This window comes from Copidosoma floridanum, unplaced genomic scaffold (genome assembly GCF_036245765.1).
Source record: "Copidosoma floridanum isolate Cflo_tuat_1 unplaced genomic scaffold, Cflo_Japanese_pri ptg000014l, whole genome shotgun sequence".
Taxonomy (NCBI): domain Eukaryota; kingdom Metazoa; phylum Arthropoda; class Insecta; order Hymenoptera; family Encyrtidae; genus Copidosoma; species Copidosoma floridanum.
In genome coordinates, this window is record NW_028321891.1 from 4,401,873 (window position 1) to 4,420,663 (window position 18,791).

Below are 18,791 nucleotides of genomic sequence, written 5' to 3' on the forward strand. Positions count from 1 at the left end.
ATGGATATCCTTTGCAACAACGATTCTAACTAACATAAGGTAAAGTACCCAATTGTGGTCCCCTTACCCCAGTTAATGGTCCATATCTGAATTAACCATTAATAAATAATTGTTAATCAAGTTTAAAGCCTGTAAGTTAATAGTAAATCAAAACATAAGGCATTGAGCAAAGAATTAAATAAATTTTCTCCCGATTATCATAAAATTAGCATGTTTTTCAACGTATTTATTATCGTCATATGCAGTGCGTATAGCAAGTCGGTTAAGTTGTGCAGGTGTTAATGCGCTTTTCGTCAACTTTGAAATACAGGTTTAAAATTTTGTATTATGTTTTGTGCAATGTTTTTCATATGAATCAAAAGCTTATAGTTTTAGGATTTGACGTATTACCAATAAAAAATTGAAAAAATAGAATTTCATTAAAAATTTCGATGGTCCATCAAAAGGTGTCCTTATGATGAATGTACCCCAGTTTTTGGCCCGCAATTACAACGGTCCATAAATACCGGCCCTTTTGCTCAGTCCCACTGTTCAAGCGAAGTACCCCAATTGTGAGAGTGTATTTTTTTTTAGTTTGCTGGTTACAATGATTTAATCGTCAGTAAATCAGTTTTAAAGTGCTACTGTAAGTATAATTTACCGTCTCAATCACACAATTGACTCAGTGATGATTGTTGTACGATTACTTAATATAAACAGATTCACACAACCCTACTTATGAAGAAGTTACTAATGCTTTTAAGTTTTCATTAAATTCAAGCCTTTATTGATGATAAAAGTTCAAAAGATGCATGCACACTTTCAATTTTCCTTACTGTTTTTCACAGAGGTACTTATATTGTCAGACAGAAATGGATTCAAAAGATGTTATCAAAGGCTTTAGAGAAAAAATAAAAGTTATTGCAGAAAAAATAAAAAAAGAAGAAATTATTGAAACTAAAAGAGGTTTGATCGAAGAGAAAAAGAATATTGAAGATGATAAATTTAGATTTGAAATGAAACTTAAAGATATTCAAAAACAGATTAATGATTTGCAGTACGATATAAAATCTGATAGTTAATTTCCAAATGTATCACGAGAACTTCTTGTAACTGTATACCTAAGTGTTCATTTTTTTAAATTAAATCTAGATATATTTTGTAACATTACAATTTTACTGTGATATCATAACTTTAATGAATATTTAAAATAAAAGGCTATAATAGTAAATATAAATTACTAAATCTTCATAAAAAGCTCATAATATACTTGCTCTGCGTAAATAATGCGAAAACACACAGCGGTCCAATAATTGGGGTACGCAAGGTCTTTGCCATGGAATATGCATGGTCCAACAACTGGGGTACTTCGCCGTCTAGTCTCAAAAATATGGTCTTAAAAGTCATATTTTTAAAAGCTAATTATTAAATAAATGAGCAAAAATTTTAAGTAAATTTTGTAAAGTTTCATTCAAAAAGGCATTTAAAATGAATTAAACAAATAACTTTTGCATACTATCGGTGTTTTGTGTGTGTAATATTTATTATATTGCTGACCTCAACATTTAGGGGACCACAATTTATTGGGTACTTTACCTTACGTAAATGTCAACCCGCTAGAGAGCACTAGACTGTGTCGCAAGTGTGGTTTTCTTTTATTTACACAACAATTATTAAAATATTTTAAGAGAAACAACAATAACAGGAGTAACAACATCCATGTCGGATTTTCAGCCATTAAACAAAATATACGTCAGTGAGTGTTAAAAACACAGTCATTGCAAAAGTGTTGTGTACACACCTCAAATGGGATTTAACTATTTCGAACTTTAAAAAATACAACATAAACCACTTTACAGAATATTGGATCGTTCAAATCGAGCCTTTGTACGCGCGCAATTTGATATTACGTATAAATACGTTTACACACTTGGGACCACAAAAGTAACGAAAAATTATCAGTCAAATTGATTTGACGCGTACAGTCACTCAGCGACGTACGAGTTCAAAAGCTCCCGCACAGCTCTCGTCATTTCACGTGAAAATATTGTACCACAAAAATAGTCATTTAACCACATAATACTTTTAGGCTACCTGAGCACCTGCAAATCAATATACAATATAAAATATAAAATATGTATCACAATGATTAACGCAAGTTGCGCACAACTTGCCACACATTTAACTTGTTTAACAGACCGAGATTTGTACTTGTGCATACGCACGTTAAATACGTATGTACATGTACCCTACATGATAACAAATAAAATGAAATGCAGTAACATGGTCCTCGTCAAGAAGTCCTGCAACAACAACGGCGATTTACAGTCGAGTTTTCAGTTCGAATCAACGGCTCCTCCTGCCAGTTTACTAGCGTAAAGGTTAATAGCCTGTAAAAACGATCATTTTTGTATAACACGTGAAAACAAAAGAGAATAAGCGTACTCGCTTACTGCTATACCTGGTATATCAAGGTGTATTGTTCTTTGGTCTGAACAGCGCCGGCTCGGTTTCTGCGGATCGTGTAGACGACCCTGGGCACGTCGACCGTCCGGGTGATCTCGTACTGCCTGATGACCAGGTCGAGGGCTATGAGGGTGCCGGTACGACCGGTGCCGGGGCTGCAGTGCACCAGTATGGGACTCGTGACGCCGCGCTGGAGCGCTCGAGCTTGCATGAGAACGTCTAGCAGTCCCGAGGCGTCTGACGGGACTCCGTTTGCGGGCCACAGGTACCAAAGGTGATATACGTCCCGGAACGTGTTGTTTTCCAAATTCTAACCGGGACACCAAGTTTACAAGCATTGACCGACAAAAATGAAAAAAAAAAAAAAAAAAAAAAAAAAACCAAATGTATGAACATATACCTTCAGCCGCAGCGACGACACGGCGTACTTGTCCTTGGGTTCGCGCTTCTTGAGCGTCACCTGGTAATCCCCGAAGAGCCGATGGCAGTCGCTGACCTCGTGGGTTGGCACGTACTCGACGCACCTTTCCACGCCGTTCTCCTCCAGATCAGTCAGCATCAGCACCACCTTGACCTGCTGCTCCCAAATCATTCGCCAAAAGTCGCTGACCGTCCCTTCGGTCGGCGCCTGACTGGCTATGTAATACTTGCTCGCGTTCTTCGGGCCCTATACATCAAAGATACATCTATACTTGTCGCGTCATATAATGTATATGCTTGTGTCAAACGAATCTCCGACCTGTACGTAGCTCGCGTTGATGTACTCGGTGAGGGGGTCGTTGTTGAGCCTCTGCAGGGGCACCCGAGTCTCCGGTAGCGGTATGACGTTAGCGTAGCGATTCTTCACCTCGGCGCCCGCGGGCAGCTCGTCTATGCTCGAGGAGACCTGCGGGATCCCGGAAAACTCTCTGGCGATGCCGCTCGGGTCGTTGCAGAAACTCGCCAACCCGGCAAAGTTGAGCGTGTGCGACGGTACCACGCTCTGTACGTTCAACATTTGGGTGCGTTAGTGCTTACACCTGTTGCGAAAACAATCGGTACACGTTACTCACCGAGTCCTCAAAGTTGGGGTTGCCGTAGCTGCGGTTCGAGAACCTCAGGGCGGACTTGCCGCGCGTGACGCTGCTGTAGGCCGAGACGTTGTCGAGGTTGTACGCGTCCAGGGATACCGGACGACACCGTTCCCCGTAGTTAAAGTGGACTTGGCGCTTCCTCATTACGAACTGCGGACGAAATGGAAATTTAATCGAGCCGCCGCGACGACGATTGCTTTGGTTATATTACAAAAAGGAAACGTGGCCAGACGTGGCTCATAAGAGGGCAACTTGAGCATTCAACTCACGATTAATGCGGCGAGCAGCAGTAGGCAGACGAAGCCGGCGCAAGACCCGATTACTATTATCGCGATGTTGGTCCCGCCTCCTTTGGTGTCTTTGGTCCCGTCCAGTGCAAAGCTCTCGATCTGCCAACAAACGAACCGACCCAAATATGCGTATAATGTTTCTCTGCGCGAGATGGCTTGTTTGACATACTTACGGGCAACGGAAAGGTAACGTCTCCCTTATTGTAGAAACTCGGCAGTGCTTTGGTCAAGTTTTCGTTCAAATTGCCGCTCGCGTCGATTACGTAGACCAACAGGGACGCCGATGTTCCCTCCTCCGCCGATTTTGTCGAAAAATTCCTTGGACAGTGGTTTTCGTGAAACACTACTTGGTCGAGGGATATTCTACTGAAATCAAAAACGAGGAAACCACTATTAAAAAATATATATACATATTTATTCAGTCAAACAATTTTGTCATTGTTGTTGGTCTTTCCTCCTTCAAAGCCACGGTCGGTTTAATTATTCCAAGTATATCGTTAGCATAATTTCAATGACACGCAATATAATGACAACAACGTAACGTCACGTCCGACCGTTTCGAGCGAAACGTGGCGTTTATTTTCACGTTGGATGATTAAAACGTGGGTATACATATATGTGTGTGTATATCAAGCGTTTGTCCAATTTCGGTACAGTCCCTAGCGATCTAGCACGTAATCAGATACGACGGCGGCTGATCTACAATATGAAAAAAAAAAAAAGAAAAGAAAAGAAACACCGATCATTTACAGGGGAGGGAATCAACGAATTCAATAGTCTTGTTTACTTGTCCTTGACGTTGTTGTTGACTAGTTTGACCAAAGATTCGCGGATGGAGCGCAGCTCCCTGCACACGCTGCTCCAATTGCCCTTGAAGACGATCTTGACGAGAAGAGTGACGTCCTTACCGGTCTGGTGGTCGTCGGTGGACGAGGTGCTCCTGGTAACGTAAGCCTCTGTCTCCGACGGAACCCTCGTTCCTTCGCTCGTCGCGGTTGTCAGCGGCACGTTTGCTGCAAAGAACCCCCCCCCAAAATAAATATACAGTCAATTTTCGTCACCGCAAACAACGGTCCCATCGACTCTACGAGACCAAACCATTTTTTAAAACCACCGCCGCAAAGTGAAAAACATGTATGCTTTAGTTGCAAATTAGTATTACCCATGGTAGTGGTCGACGGAAGCGTCCTCAACGACGTCTCGGTGGCGATGGTGGTGGTGGTAGCCGTGGACGTTTCCGTGGAGCTCGCAGCCGTGATTTCCGTCGCTGTGGTCACCACTGTTGACGTCGTGCTGGTCGCACTCTCGGAATTTGTCTGTAGATCCTCCGGCGGTGGTGGCACGCTCAGAGTCGTTATGTCCTGCATCCTCGTCGTCGCATCGGTAGTCGTGGTCGCCTCCTCGTCACTGTTGACGTGTCGTTGCGGTATCACCCATAAAACGCCGCTCGCTCGCCGCGTGAAACGAGAACAATGCACTCACGTGGATTCCACCGTGTCCGTTGTCGTGATCACCGTGGAGACGTCAGTATCCGTGGCGAGTGTGGATTCCGTGTTTGTCGTTGAGGCCGGCGTGTCGTCGGTGGTGAGGCTGCTCGTCGTGGTGGTCGGCTCGTCGGGGTAATCCCCGACGGTGCTGGAAGTACCGCTCGACTCGTTGACGGACACCAGTAGGTTCCCGTTGACGTTGATGTTGATGTCGGACCCTAGCTCGCCGTTCCCTGCGCCGCGGTGTTTTCTTGACTCTCCGAGTGAAGTGGGCTCGGGAGCGGCGGGGTCCGGTGGGACCAATTGCAGCTCGGCCGCTATGGACGGCGCGGTCGGGGTCGCCCCAGCCACCACAGCCAGGAACAGACCTGGTGGCCGATGGTTATAATACTCGTGCATAAAATAAACGAGTTTCGATTTGCGGGTGTACTTACATGTCAGAAGCGCCAATTTCGCCCCCAATGATTTTTTTCGGCGTCTCCCGGCGTTCCTCTGGTCTTCTTTCATGATCTGCAAAAAACACGATTGAGCGTCGATCGATGTGCGAGGGCATTACTTGATCAGGTTATTTTTACTGTCAAATCACTCTCGATTGACTGTCGTTTTTCAGGTACGGCATGATCAACATATAGCAGTGTGGCTTTCATTTTCACTGAAGAAAAATATGAGTCACCACTTTTGATAAAAAAAAAAAAAAGTAATGTCACCCGGTCCGAGATGTACTTGTATTTAAACGTAATGGAGTTACGATGGGTTGAGCTTGAATTTGATGGGTAACTTCCTTTTCTTGTACACTAAAATCTGGCGGTTTTACAATGACAGTGGGTGTCATCAGAGGGGAAACGCATTCACAGTACTTTTACTACCGAGCTCCGGAGAAAAGAAAAAAAAGGTTGATTTTTTTTAGCTGTAACTTTGCAAATTGACGTTTTACGCAAGAGTCTTTCTACAGAGAAAGTTATAGATGTTATATCTGTATTGCAAAAATTACTGAAATTTTTGGATTTTTTTACATTTCCATTATTCACATTTGGTCATGGGATTCCAGTCCAATAGTCCAGACAATGGACAACGTTTTAAATAAACGAAGAAATCACTGTACAATATATACTAGAGCTAATTGTTCGACATAAACATTTTACGAATCATTTCAAGCTTTGATCTAGTAAAATTACTCATAAGCTGTCTTGTTTTATCAACGTACAAGCCCATTTGTTGAATTATTTTTATACACTACCCAAGTATTTTCTTCATTCTTAGATGTTTGTATCAGCTTATCTACCTGTTGAACAACATTATTGCTGATAATATTTAAAAAAAAAATTAATTTGTTGTATCGCCATCAGTCGAGGTATAACTTGTAAGATATCGGAATAAAAATATTTTTCCAAAGCGAATAAAACACCGAAAAAATTCCAGAAAAAACATTGAAGAATGACAAAAAAAGGGTAAAACAGCAAAAACACAAAACCCAGTGAACGTATCGGATGATTATCTTTATTTGGTTTTTTGAAGGACTTCCTCCCGCGATACCGAGCGGACGAGGACTTTGTACAAGACCAATTGAATAATGACACTGGTGGGCTTCGCTCGCGCGAATTCTTCACCGTTCGAGTCCGCAGATCGACCCACGTATACATATTTTCGTACGAACATTTGAACGTATGAATGCAACTTGGCGTTAAAAATAATTGGAGGCACTTTAATAAGGTTTAAAAAAAAAAAAAATAAAAAAGCCTTCGAACCAATGCGTAAAATAACAAGCAAGCACGCCTACATCCAAGTACAGATAACGATTATCTACACGCCTACTGTATCGCTCGATTATACTCTTCGGTACGAATAATTTATATCCACGATTGTTCACCGCGAAAACGCAAAAAAAATCAATTTTATTTTCAACAAACAATTTCATTAATCAGCCTATACGATATATGTATATGTGTTATCTAAATAAGGAAAACGGATCGATTTCAACCCGATAGTCGATTGCCGTAATGTATCCGATTTCGCGAAGTACAAACAAAAATCAACGTTTCGGGTGATGATTGATATATACATATATTTTTTTTTTTCAAGAAAGAAAAAAAAGAAAAGCCGTTTCGTCGGTTGTGCATCGACAATATAAAGAGAAACCCATCGGGAAACGGGGCACAGTACAAAGCCAGGTACTTGAGCGCATACGCACACACACGCGCGCGTACATTTAGCGGGGGTAATGTAAAAAAGAAAGAAAAAAAAAAAAAAACGAGCGCTCGCTATACGTACGAATCGCGCAATCAGATTAGCTTAATAATGCAAGAGGAAGAACAGATAGTACACTCGAATCACGTAGGTATACGTATAAATGTACAACCGAGCGCCAAGCAAAGATGTACAAAGTGGGTGTATATGTATACGTAATGTATTATGTGCCCATCGTACGAAATGTATAAAGCAATAGCGAATTACAATTGCCGCGGTGTAACAAAAGCAACGAGAGGTACGAGGTCCGTAAATCGTGTGTCCGTGAGTCAAGTCAAGTGTACGTGTCGTACATAATATACTATATATATTGAAAAATGTACCTCGTGAAAGAGAGTCCGTGTGTGGTGCACGAGGCAACAACAACATATTTATACGTACAAAAAACCGAACGCAACGCAAGGTGAAACTCTCGGTATACACCTAACATGTGAAAGTCGAACCGTTGGTATAATACTTATAGGTACCTAAAATACTATGTGTATCCGCGTTGGCGTGTAATTGTAAAAACAGAGTGAGATAATTTATATACCTACTACTCACTGCGAGGAAATAAAAACAGAGGAGGAGCGTAGACAATAACTGCCCCTCGGCCCTAGTGAGATCTGCCGTAAGCCTTTTTTCGGAGCAGCGGCTATTACAGTTCCAGCGACGACGACAAAGACTCTGGCTATTTTATTAGCGGGCATAATTTTTCGGAGCACCCAAGTGTATGTGTGTACAACTCAAGGCGAACGACGATTCTCTGTACTGGCGATACTGGTGGCATTGGAACGGATTAGGGGGCTATTCGAGCCAAAAATCACACTGGTTCTTCCATTTGTCCCCGATTATGGGTATATTTTAACAACAATTGAACGAACGATCGATCGAGCTCCGTCACTTGGCTCGCCGAGTCATGCACTGAGAGTCCAGAGAGCCACCTTATCTCGCATCGAGTAGTATATTGTGACTCACGGCTCGTATATATATATATACGTGTGTATATCGACCTGGCCGTTTCTCTCGTTCCCTACTCTCTTGCGCTTACCGATTTGCCGCTGCTCGGTGCTGCCGCCAGGTAAGAAGCCTCCTCGCACCTGATGTGACCGACACACAATCGGCACGCGCTTCGATTATTGATATAATTATTATAATGTGTTTTTACTCCCGCTCGGTGCCTGTACACGCCCCGCACGGCCTCCGCCCTCGCCGATATCTGTTTTTTTTTTTTTCAACCGAGCACGGACTCCCTTGGGATGCCGATTTTTTTTTCCCCCTCTCATGTGCTTGTACTTTGCTTTTCCTTGCAACGCATTTGTTTCATTGTTTGGTGGGTGGGTGTAGACGAGTGTACTTATACATGTACACCATCCTTACATTATGCACTGGGAATCGGGCCACTGACTCTCCCGCGCTTCCGTGCACTGTGTCCCACACTCTCTTTCTCCTTTTTGTGCGGCGGCTCTCTGCTCCTTTAACGAACCTTGACTATGCAAATTAACGGGAGTTCACTGCAATTTGCGCGCAGCGAGTTAACGTGTTCTACAAGAGGACTCTTTTTCTTTTTTCTTTTTTTTTTTCCATCCCGATACAGACGGGATTTGACGGTTTGTCGCTGTTGGTGTCGACGCCCCTTTGATAAAGTGATCACTGAAGACAGTCTGGGTAAATTTGTGTGAAAATTAACTTGATACTTGAAGAAAATAGGTAATCGTGTTTCGGTCGACAATCTTGCACATGGTTTGTCCATATTTTTTCCATTCAAATTAAAATTAAAGAAAACTTTGAAAAATATGTTTTACAAAAGTATTTTATTCATTTAACTTTTACACCTTTTAGTATATTTAAATTCACACAAAAATATATTGTATATATATTCTTTTTCACTCATTTGATCGAACACTATAGTTATATTTTACCTATCGATGTACCACACAAATTCACTATATACGCGTACAAGGTTTTATTTTGTTAATCAATACCTGCATACACATACGCTTGCGTGTAAGAATATACAGTTAGCTAATACGAGACAATTAGTGTTAAGCTTCTTCTCCAAGTGACTACATTTGTTTCAATTATATATGGATCGATAATGTTTCTTTTTTTTTTTGTTTTTTTTCAAGCATCGGCGTGCACACAATAATTTATTTACGCGTGCAACCAAAGCAAGAGGCGCATAATTTTTCACGTAACATGATATACTTTGACGTTATACTTTCACACTAAAATTAATTTAAAATCAGAAACAACTTGATTGTCGTATAAAACGTGACGTTGATGAATTTTCCTTCCTTCTCCAATCCACGATGTAAATAGCCGGTGAGAGACGACGACTGTCACGAGTAAAAGGTCAAAACGGACGAGTGGTTTCCCCGAACCAGCAGGAATGTGGGCATGTCCCTCGTGAGCGCCTCTAGCCACGCCATGTACAGGGGCGCCGAAACGGCACCCTTTCGCGGCATAGGCAGTGTCCTGCAACCCCAACGACAACCATAAGCACTGCATACTTTGGGCGAGGATACATACATACATATATTATATTATATTGTGAAAAATCCACCGACATGACAATGAGATTGGCTCCCAGCGAGTGCTCCTGCAACAGCTCGCGCAAACGCAGGTGCCGGTTGGTCTTCTCCTTCATGGCCAATCTCTCGGACTCTTTGATCACGCTACCTGTACAATCGGGCCGTACTACGTATATTGACAATCATCGGGAGACAAGTTAACGCAACAAGGGGAGGAATAAAACTCATGAATCGTACCCTCGTCGTACGCAGCCGCGCAATTGGCGTCGTTGTCTTGCATGAAATCGGCAACGAGGGACTCGAAGAAATCGGCCGTGTGCCTCAGCGCCGGCTTGGATATGCCCGATATGACCTTGAGTGCCGAGTAATCTATCCGGAATTTTGAGAGCAGACTCGCCATGCTGGATTGCAAAAAAAAACAAACACCTACAATGCCATGACCCGCGTGAGCGGCAGTTACACACGCGGTGACTTACTTTCTCTGCTCGTACTCCAGCTCGGAGTACCTGTTGGCCAACGCGAAGACCCGGAGTTTGCAGCTCGACCAGTTCCTACGCGTGCTTATTATGTAGGGCAGCAGTAGGGTGAGGCCACCGTCGTCGTACAGCCACCACACGTCTATGGTGCCTTTTTTCTGCTTCCTCTGGAATTGGCTTAACTCGCTGATGATGGCGTGACTCGCCGGCACTCCGGCCCCGTACTTTTGCTGGCCGTTTCGCTCCTCTGTCTTGCCCGAGGACGCGTTACCGCTCGGGCTCTCCTCGATGGCTTTCTCGCCCCTCCTGGGGGTGGGACTGCCCGGTATCGACACGTCCGAGACACTGCTGGCTGCAATTTATTCACACGAAACAATCAAGGCTCGGGTACATGTGGATTTTCGTTATTACGTCAGTTGATATGAACCGGTATATATATATATATTATGTACCCTGGCTGAGCTGAGAAAAGCTGGGATTGGTCGCGAGCCTAGCCGACGAGTCCTTCTTGTGCGACTCCCCGAGCTCCTCCTCGGCGTTGTCATCCTCGAAATTCGGACTCGTTCTCAGCAGAGCGACCGCGATGTGCATGTCCAGGGATTTACTTGGACACAGAAGCAAATGGATCACGTGTGTGCACGTTTATTATACTTTACGTGGCGTTACATTGAGCACTTACTGCATGACGTTGAAGTACATGACCAACTCGTTCCTAGGACACGTGAGCCAGTCCTGCTTGTATCCCATGAGCAGGATGTTGGGGCGCATTTTCCCGAGGCCGCACGCCTGCATGAGCGAGGTGGCACCCTCTTGGAAGGTCGCGCCGTCGATGACCGAGTAGAACGCCTTGATTTTGTTACTCCTCAGCCACGCGCTCGTTTTCATCAACATCACCGACTTGGTCTTGTGCGATATGGGACTCTGCGTGCAATGCGCAACACGTATTGTATATGTACATCGTGCCTATAATATATATATATAACATATCGTACACAAGTATTTTACCTCGAGGATGTGGCCGCACACGAGGAGGCTCTGGTTTTTCGTGATCTGGTGGGCAAAGTCGAGCAACGACGATCTCGAGTACGGCTTGCCCGTCAGCACCAGTATCTGGGGCCTGTAATTCTTCACGTGCTCTTCGACCCGGTCCAAGTGCTGGACCGACGTCAGGGCGTTGTTGTACGTCTGTGCTTGCGTGCTCGACCCCCAATTGACATCTGGTTCAAAGGGGGGGAGGAGGAAAAAAAAGAACAATCATCAATGGTCAAAACTACAATGTAAAAAAAATCTCATGTATATCTACCAGGTTTTCTGTAGGAGACCACCAAGTACAGGGCAAGGACGGCCGATAGCGTTATCAACGCGGTCCACCACGAAATCAGGAACATCACGGCTACGCACAATATCGCCCCCAATAGGCTCAGCCACATGTTGTAATACTGTGAATTTTAACGTGAGTATCGTACACAATTTAAAATTGTGGTGTGGATAAACATAATACCTTGAAGGTCGGTCGCCAGCCAATGGGTTTGGTGAACGACGCGTGGAAAGTACTGAAATTGACGAGGGTGTAGGCGGCCAGGAAGAAGTTGGAGATGAGGGGCGCGATGGCGTTCAATTCACCTACATGGAGAGTAAAATCGAGAGTTGGTTGCAAAAAAAATGTCTTCAAAAGAATCAAACGCGTTGTTGGCTCACCTATGAGAATAAAACCAACGGCGATGACGAAGGTGAGGAGGTAGCCCCTGACTGGCTCCTTGCCTTCCTCGCCGCTGAACCAGCTGACTCCAGGGTAGAGTTTGTCCATGCACAGGGCCTGGAAAACCTTTGGCGCCGAGACCAGGGACGCCAGGGCGCTAGACAAGGTCGCGGCGAAGCAGCCCGCGTTGATGAACGGCCCGAACGCTGCCACCAGCTCAATCACCTGTACGCATCACCGCGTTGGCACAAAACGAGTTTGGACGGAGGGAGACGCGCAACATACCTGAAAGCTGTTCTGGGTGCCGTAGGCGCATGGTCTGGTGGAGGTACAGTTGAAATCGGTACCGTAGATGCTCCAACTCCTCGCGGCTTGATCGTCCAGTGCCGTGCCGTTTGGGGATGGCATTTTAGCCGAGGATGCGTTGAAAGCGTCGTACAGGTCGGACACGTCGCCGCTCGCGTCACGCATCACCGTCGCCCCCACCATCACGGCCATCAGGAGGTAGGAACACGTCGTTATGAGGATGGCCAGGAGTGTGCCCTTGGGTATAGCTGACTGGGGATCCTGCACAATCAACGAAAACGACAACATTCACCACGTGAAACGAGAACCAAACGACTGAACGAACAAACAAACAAAGAAAGGAACCTTCAGGTCTCCGGATATGTTAGCGCCGGCCAGTATACCGGTCGCGGCGGGGAAAAAAATGGCAAAAACGGAGAAAAAGTTGTGCATGGTCCCCTCGGTTTGCCTGTAGTCAGGCGGGAAATTCTCCTTGAGCAGATCGACTGTTGGACAATGGAACATTTGGTTTTTTACCGTCTGTACTGTATATACAAATATATATCTACTCACAGCTGTAACCCACGAAGCCTTTGGCCTTCTCGGTGACATTTTTCGGTCCTAAAATTGTTCCGATGAAAAAGTCGGCTAGCGCCAAAAGCAGGATGACCAGGAGGACCAGTTGAGCCTTGGCCTCCCACTCCATGCCCACCATCACGATGAGAAGTAGGACCACGATGGTTACGACTCCTGTCAAAGATCGGCAATCGTTAACTCTCGAAACGATTTGTTGGTCAAATGGGTATGAGGTTGTCGCGTGACGGGGGGAGGGTGGAGGCAGTAAAAAAGAAAAATAGTACGCGCAGGTACTGCCAAGACGAACCGATTACCCGTATATCGCTACTGTCGCAGCCGAAGATGCAGGCGTCGTGGGTTTTGAGTAGATCGACCAGGCTCTCGCAGAAACCGACGATGTACATGGCGCAGGCCACGGCGTTGGCCAGGGAAAATATCAAGCCGATCGAGCCCCCGAACTCCGGGCCCAGGGACCTCGATATCATGTAGTACGTGCCACCTGCCACAATTTTTTTTTTTTTTTTTTTTAATGTTATTGTCGGCGCCAATTCACGGCGATGCGAGGAACCAAAACTCACCCCCTTTGATCAGGCCATTCGTGCTTATCGCCGACATGGAGAGCGACGTTATGGTCGTGACGACCGTCGTCGTGGAGATCAGCAGTATGGCTTCTCCTGGTGACCGAACAAACGGGGAAAAAAAAAAAAATCAATAATTTGTCGCTTCGTCATACTTCTCGACCCAATTCCCTTTTGGAGTTTGGTGAATGAAAAATTCATACCAACGCCGGTTTGAGCGACGACCCAGGAGAGCCGCAGAAACAGCATGACTCCCCATATGTTCAAGAGACATCTTATCAAAACGCCCTGGATCCATCCGAATTTCACACCAGTGGCCGTTTGCTTCGCCTGCGGGCCTGAGGAACTGCTCGCTCCGCCCACGTGGTATGCCGTGTTCTGAAAAGGAGTGTGGACACGATCACTATGATTGTAACTTTATTTATTTATTTATTTTTTTTTTTTTTTTGCGCTACTATATTGATCACAAATGGGCTGGCGAATTGGACGATCCAACGCCGCAGTGGGTGTGCGCCTGTTTAACGAATTCGATCCGAACTCGGGAATTCGCGCCCCTGAGCTGTGCTCTATATTTAATTTCACGGAATCGCACATAGAAATATAGCTCAAAAATAAAATGCATCGAGCTTTGTTTTTTTCTTTTTCTTTATCACTCGATTTTAATTGTATAGGTACTTAACTCGTTGATTGCACCAAAATCGGATAGAAAATCTGTTGTATAACGATTTTTATTGCTAACAACGACGATTATCAAGCTACAACGTTTGTCGACTCGTCTTTGTCATTTAAAAACTGGAAAACAGCAATTCCCGAATTAAGTCACTCAAAGTAGCATTGTGCAACATGATTCTCCTTACGTGCGCGAGAGGTGCATGACAATAAGTAGGTGATGCGCGAGAACAATGTGACGGCGCGCGTACATATTATACATATATACCCACTCGGTGAAGAATAGAAACGTGGCTGTATAGGCTACAATTAAAGGGTCATTTGGAGCATCGGTAAGCATTAGTCATTACCTACGATCTGGCATCAAAAACGACGAAGGAGAAGAGTAAGACGCGACAGATCAGCCCGAGCCCGATTGCAACGACTACAATGCACATATATACCGATCTGCCGATGCGTGCACACGCGCCATCACCCACATAAGTATGTGTACACACTCTGCAGCGTGCACGCACTCTATATAATATCTGTAATGGGTATATATATATATGAAACACACAAACGTCCGTCTGCAGCCGTGCCCTTATTGAATAACTAATTGACAATTAAAGCAGCCACGCTGCTGTGACCCTGTAGTAATGAAAAATGAAGGAAAAGGAAAAAAAAAAAAAAACAACACGAAGCGCGAAGATGAGACGAGGACTCGTTGAGGTGGTGATTAACGACGCGCTGGAAAAAAAAAAAAAAAAGAAAATAAAACTTGTGACGCAAGGTGACGGGAAAAAAAAAAACATGATCAACGGAGGAAAATGGATATTTTAAATTAAAATTATTCATATGGCTTTTCCGCACAGAAAAAAAAAACACGCGCTAATAGCAAATTCCGTAAGTATATCGTATAGGAGCGAGTGAATATTATATACCTTGTCGAGGGAGGAGTAATTGTGAAGCTCGTCGAGGGACGGCCGGTGGGCCGCTTGGACGCTGAGGATGTTCCGATAGTTGTCGAGCCTCGGGAGCACCTCCCTGGTCAAGTTCCTCATCGAGAGGGACTTTCTGGCCTCCTGTTCGCCCAACAGGCTCACCCGGCCCTCCATGCTGTCCACCCTGTTTACGTGAAACCTCGTCCGCCGCAACGACCTCAACTCCACCTGCTCCTCCTCCTCCTCTTCCTCCTCTTCCTTGGCCTCGCCGGTCCTCTTCTTTTTGATTCTACCGTTGCTCGTGGACCTTTTTTGCTTCATCGCCGCTCCACCGCTACCCGGCATCTCGCTGCTTTTTTTGTTTTCAATGGCACCTATACTGGCAGTCAAGTGACTATTTATACGTCCCAGGGGCCATTTTCAATTTTGAGATGCATTTACTCGCTTACCTGTACGATATTGCTTGTGTTAGGTATTCCTATAGGGATCCTGTTCGACGAAACTCACCAAAAATTGTACAGCCCCACGCGTGCGTTGAACTCTGTGGTGTGGCTGACGGTCCCGGTATCGTAACCGGCTCTCGTGCAGGCCATTCGCTGTCTTACGGCCTCTGCCACCGATGCCCCGTCGGCGTATGATCGTCATCGATGGACCTCGTTCGGCGCAGCGGCTGCACGATCATCCTGATGGCCTGCAATAATTGCGCTTAATCGCTCCAACTGTACATACATGTGCACACGTGATGCAGGCCGGAGACACGCGGAATACACAATTAAGGAATCAGCCGGCGGTTTAATTATTATATCATTAGCCGAGGCTGTACCGCCTAATGTGCATCCGTACGTGGTCCAATGGGCTCTGTGTGCGTCCGTATCAAAGGGACCGATCCCTATAAATGTGTGTGTGTACATGTATACCCAAAACCAACGTGATCGATAAACTGACGTCCCTTCCCCCCCTACCCACCCCCGCTTGTATAATTCAATGTCGCGTATCATGGAATATTGTATTTGGTAAATGGCTGCGTTTTTAAACACGCGAATATGGCCAAACGGGCAAAAATCTAACGAATGTATACGTTGGTAAAATATATATTTACAAAAACTGTTGTGATGCAAGCGAGTGTCCTTGTAAGTTGTTACACCCGGAGTAACTGGTGGAGGAGCACGTGTGTGTGTGTAAGCGCGCAACAACCCCCTGTCGGTTCAGCTGTAATGCGCGCGCCGGGCGCAATAAAATGTAACGCAATGTATATATATATATGGGTAGCTATGGCAGCGGGACTCGATGTATTTTGTCAACGATATTCGTGTTGATTGTATCCTCCGGCTGAACAAACCCTGGCTGTGTGTCACGTATTCATGTGTACGTACACGCGTGCAAGTAGTAACTACATCGTTACGATTCACGATCCAATCAATATCCAAAACCTGAACAAACAACGTTTTACCATATAATATAATATATACTGTACGTTGTACTCGCGCTTCTACGTGTATATATAACACCGGTGTATGGGCTTCAGTTCCAGGAATAAGTATATTCCGTCGATAACTTTTAAAACGATGATTATTATTTGGCGACCGGCAATCGTGGAATATTCCGACTTATTATTATACAGAGAAAAAAGACATTTCTGACAAAGCGTATGGAAAGAGTTTGGTCGAGCCGAATGTACATAATATTTCGTGCCATTTTTACTTGTATTTTACAGTAAACGTGAAAAACCACATAACGGCCAAGCAAGGTTTTTAACAGGTATTGCCTCGTTATTTTTAATAGCCATTTTTCGGTGTTAAATAAATTTATTTTCACTCGTTGTTTTGTACTGTACCGAAATAATGTTACACGTGTGCCGCGAGCTGTGCGTAAAAAAATGCCAAGATCGGTATGGAACTACATTGATTGGAAAACAAACAAAAAATAAAAAATAAAAAAAACCAAGCAGGAATTGTTACCACGTTCCTATAATAATATAAGTATAAAAGAGTCCAGTACCTTATTTTTACAATTTCTATTCTATGTATGAATAGTTGGGGGCACCAAAATCAAACAAAAAAAATGTGGAGAATAAAGATTGTAACAACAATTTATCTTTGAGTGGCTTGAGCGGCTCCGAACTCCGTGACAGTCGACCAAACTATGAAACGAATGTGTGAGGCGCGTGTGCCGCGTGTTGCGCGCCCCGGCTCTCCGACTACAATCGAGTATGTATCCGTACAACTCATATACGAGAGAGAATATTTTTGTTCTTTATATATATATTTAAAGAGCCCCCGCTACCCGTCACTATTATATATACCTTTAGGTGCACAATGAAAAGCCATCAGAGAACCTGCCAGGCGCAGCAGATGTTGTATATTATAATATACATATTTATATATATATTGCAGCCTCCTCTTGCTGGAAATTTATGTAAGTATAGCTTTTGTCATCAGTGTATAAGTACGCACACTCCCCTTCTGCTCGATACTACTACCAAAATGTAACGTGTAACTTTGTTTTTATTTACTTCTTTTGTAACCCTTGTAAGTAACTTGTGTTTCATCATCTTAGATCCAGAATAGCTGTGTTTATTCAACAAACAAAACTACACAGCCGTGCTAGAGACGTATTGATTTTCGAAATTTATCTTATCTCCGACGTTGAATATTTTTATCCACATGGATGACTATATTACGTCGCCAGACGTACAAATTAACGTGGCGATGATAGCGCGGTCCAACGTGTATCGTGTGAAAAATGAAAAAAAAAAAAAAAAAAAAACCTTTTTTTTCGATACTTTTACCATTGGGACACGCACAATTACGTTTTTTCAAGTTTCTTGGCTCATTTGAATAAAAATATCAATGTAACAGTTTCAGCCTTTGCAACTGATTATCGCTCTCCAAAAACAATATTTGCTTCATCATCAAGCAGTCGTTGACACACTTATTGCATGTATTTACTCGATAAAATACGAAAAAAAGGGTTATAATAATAATAATTATCGCATTGAAAGTAAAAACGTACCAATTGAATAAAAATTTCATGTTTGTGAATTTTATTTGTTCATAAATACTGTTTTAATAATACGAATGTATACAACAGCATATCATATGCGCTTATTGTACATACAAAGGTACAAAATGACACTGTTTGTCGTCGGTTCAATTGATTCGAACGACGGAGCCTACACATATATGTATATACACTAATACATCATTAGCTCCGCGTAAATAAACGTAATACCCGTAAAACTAATTTAATATTAAAATCGTTGTAGTCGAATGATACGAAAAAATAATACATAATACTAGAGTCTGTGCACTTTAATGCCCCCTACTGAACAATATTTGTAATATAATCCACGTCTACATGATTTGCTCTCAATGCTTTATACATATATACGTAATATTGTATCACTTGAAAAATGTACACGTATATCTTTGCATGTTTCTTTTTTTTTTTTGTTCTTTGGTAAAAATATATATATATATAGACTATCGTTGGCTAATAATTCTACATTCGTACTTGAGAATAATAAACCAATA

General features: G+C 43.7%; 2 protein-coding genes across 5 annotated transcripts; both read right to left on the reverse strand.

The window, feature by feature from the left end:
* Nucleotides 1–1,186: 1,186 nt before the first annotated feature.
* On the reverse strand, nt 1,187–8,429 carry LOC106645236 (uncharacterized). 4 transcript variants are annotated; one of them, XM_014361047.2, is made up of 12 exons: nt 8,083–8,429; nt 5,730–5,805; nt 5,291–5,663; nt 4,971–5,215; nt 4,596–4,821; nt 3,982–4,174; nt 3,788–3,907; nt 3,498–3,668; nt 3,185–3,427; nt 2,846–3,112; nt 2,441–2,755; nt 1,187–2,369 (listed from the first exon to the last, which is right to left on the reverse strand). In XM_014361047.2, the coding sequence occupies exons 2-12, from the start codon at nt 5,800–5,802 to the stop codon at nt 2,316–2,318; spliced, it is 2,280 nt and encodes a 759-aa protein (XP_014216533.2). In that variant the 5' UTR covers nt 5,803–5,805; nt 8,083–8,429; the 3' UTR covers nt 1,187–2,315. The 4 variants fall into 4 exon arrangements, with proteins under 4 accessions (XP_014216533.2, XP_014216532.2, XP_023246641.2 ...); XM_014361046.2 differs by having other exon boundaries at nt 8,076–8,429; XM_023390873.2 differs by having other exon boundaries at nt 3,982–4,171; nt 8,072–8,429.
* A 966-nt stretch (nt 8,430–9,395) lies between these two features.
* Ncc69 (sodium chloride cotransporter 69) lies at nt 9,396–17,412 on the reverse strand. Its single transcript, XM_014361018.2, has 19 exons — nt 17,257–17,412; nt 15,708–15,949; nt 15,259–15,632; nt 13,870–14,044; nt 13,667–13,762; nt 13,396–13,587; nt 13,086–13,262; nt 12,879–13,018; nt 12,513–12,794; nt 12,227–12,452; nt 12,030–12,151; nt 11,832–11,967; nt 11,534–11,745; nt 11,208–11,449; nt 10,981–11,132; nt 10,529–10,880; nt 10,290–10,453; nt 10,089–10,200; nt 9,396–9,996 (listed from the first exon to the last, which is right to left on the reverse strand). Exons 3-19 carry the CDS (start codon nt 15,601–15,603, stop codon nt 9,861–9,863), a joined length of 3,261 nt encoding a protein of 1,086 aa, XP_014216504.2. The 5' UTR covers nt 15,604–15,632; nt 15,708–15,949; nt 17,257–17,412; the 3' UTR covers nt 9,396–9,860.
* Between the last annotated feature and the right edge of the window lie 1,379 nt (nt 17,413–18,791).

Excerpts from the sequence above, each read along its gene's own strand:
- LOC106645236 (XM_014361047.2), bottom strand. The coding sequence starts at position 5,802 with ATGAAAGAAGACCAGAGGAACGCCGGGAGACGCCGAAAAAAATCATTG. Across the intron at positions 5,216-5,290 it reads ACGGACACGGTGGAATCCAC|TGACGAGGAGGCGACCACGA; the intron begins GTGAGTGCATTG and ends ACACGTCAACAG. Across the intron at positions 3,113-3,184 it reads TCAACGCGAGCTACGTACAG|GGCCCGAAGAACGCGAGCAA; the intron begins GTCGGAGATTCG and ends TTTGATGTATAG.
- Ncc69 (XM_014361018.2), bottom strand. The coding sequence starts at position 15,603 with ATGCCGGGTAGCGGTGGAGCGGCGATGAAGCAAAAAAGGTCCACGAGC. Across the intron at positions 12,795-12,878 it reads ACATATCCGGAGACCTGAAG|GATCCCCAGTCAGCTATACC; the intron begins GTTCCTTTCTTT and ends TTGATTGTGCAG. Across the intron at positions 10,454-10,528 it reads CTGGAGTACGAGCAGAGAAA|CATGGCGAGTCTGCTCTCAA; the intron begins GTAAGTCACCGC and ends TTTGCAATCCAG.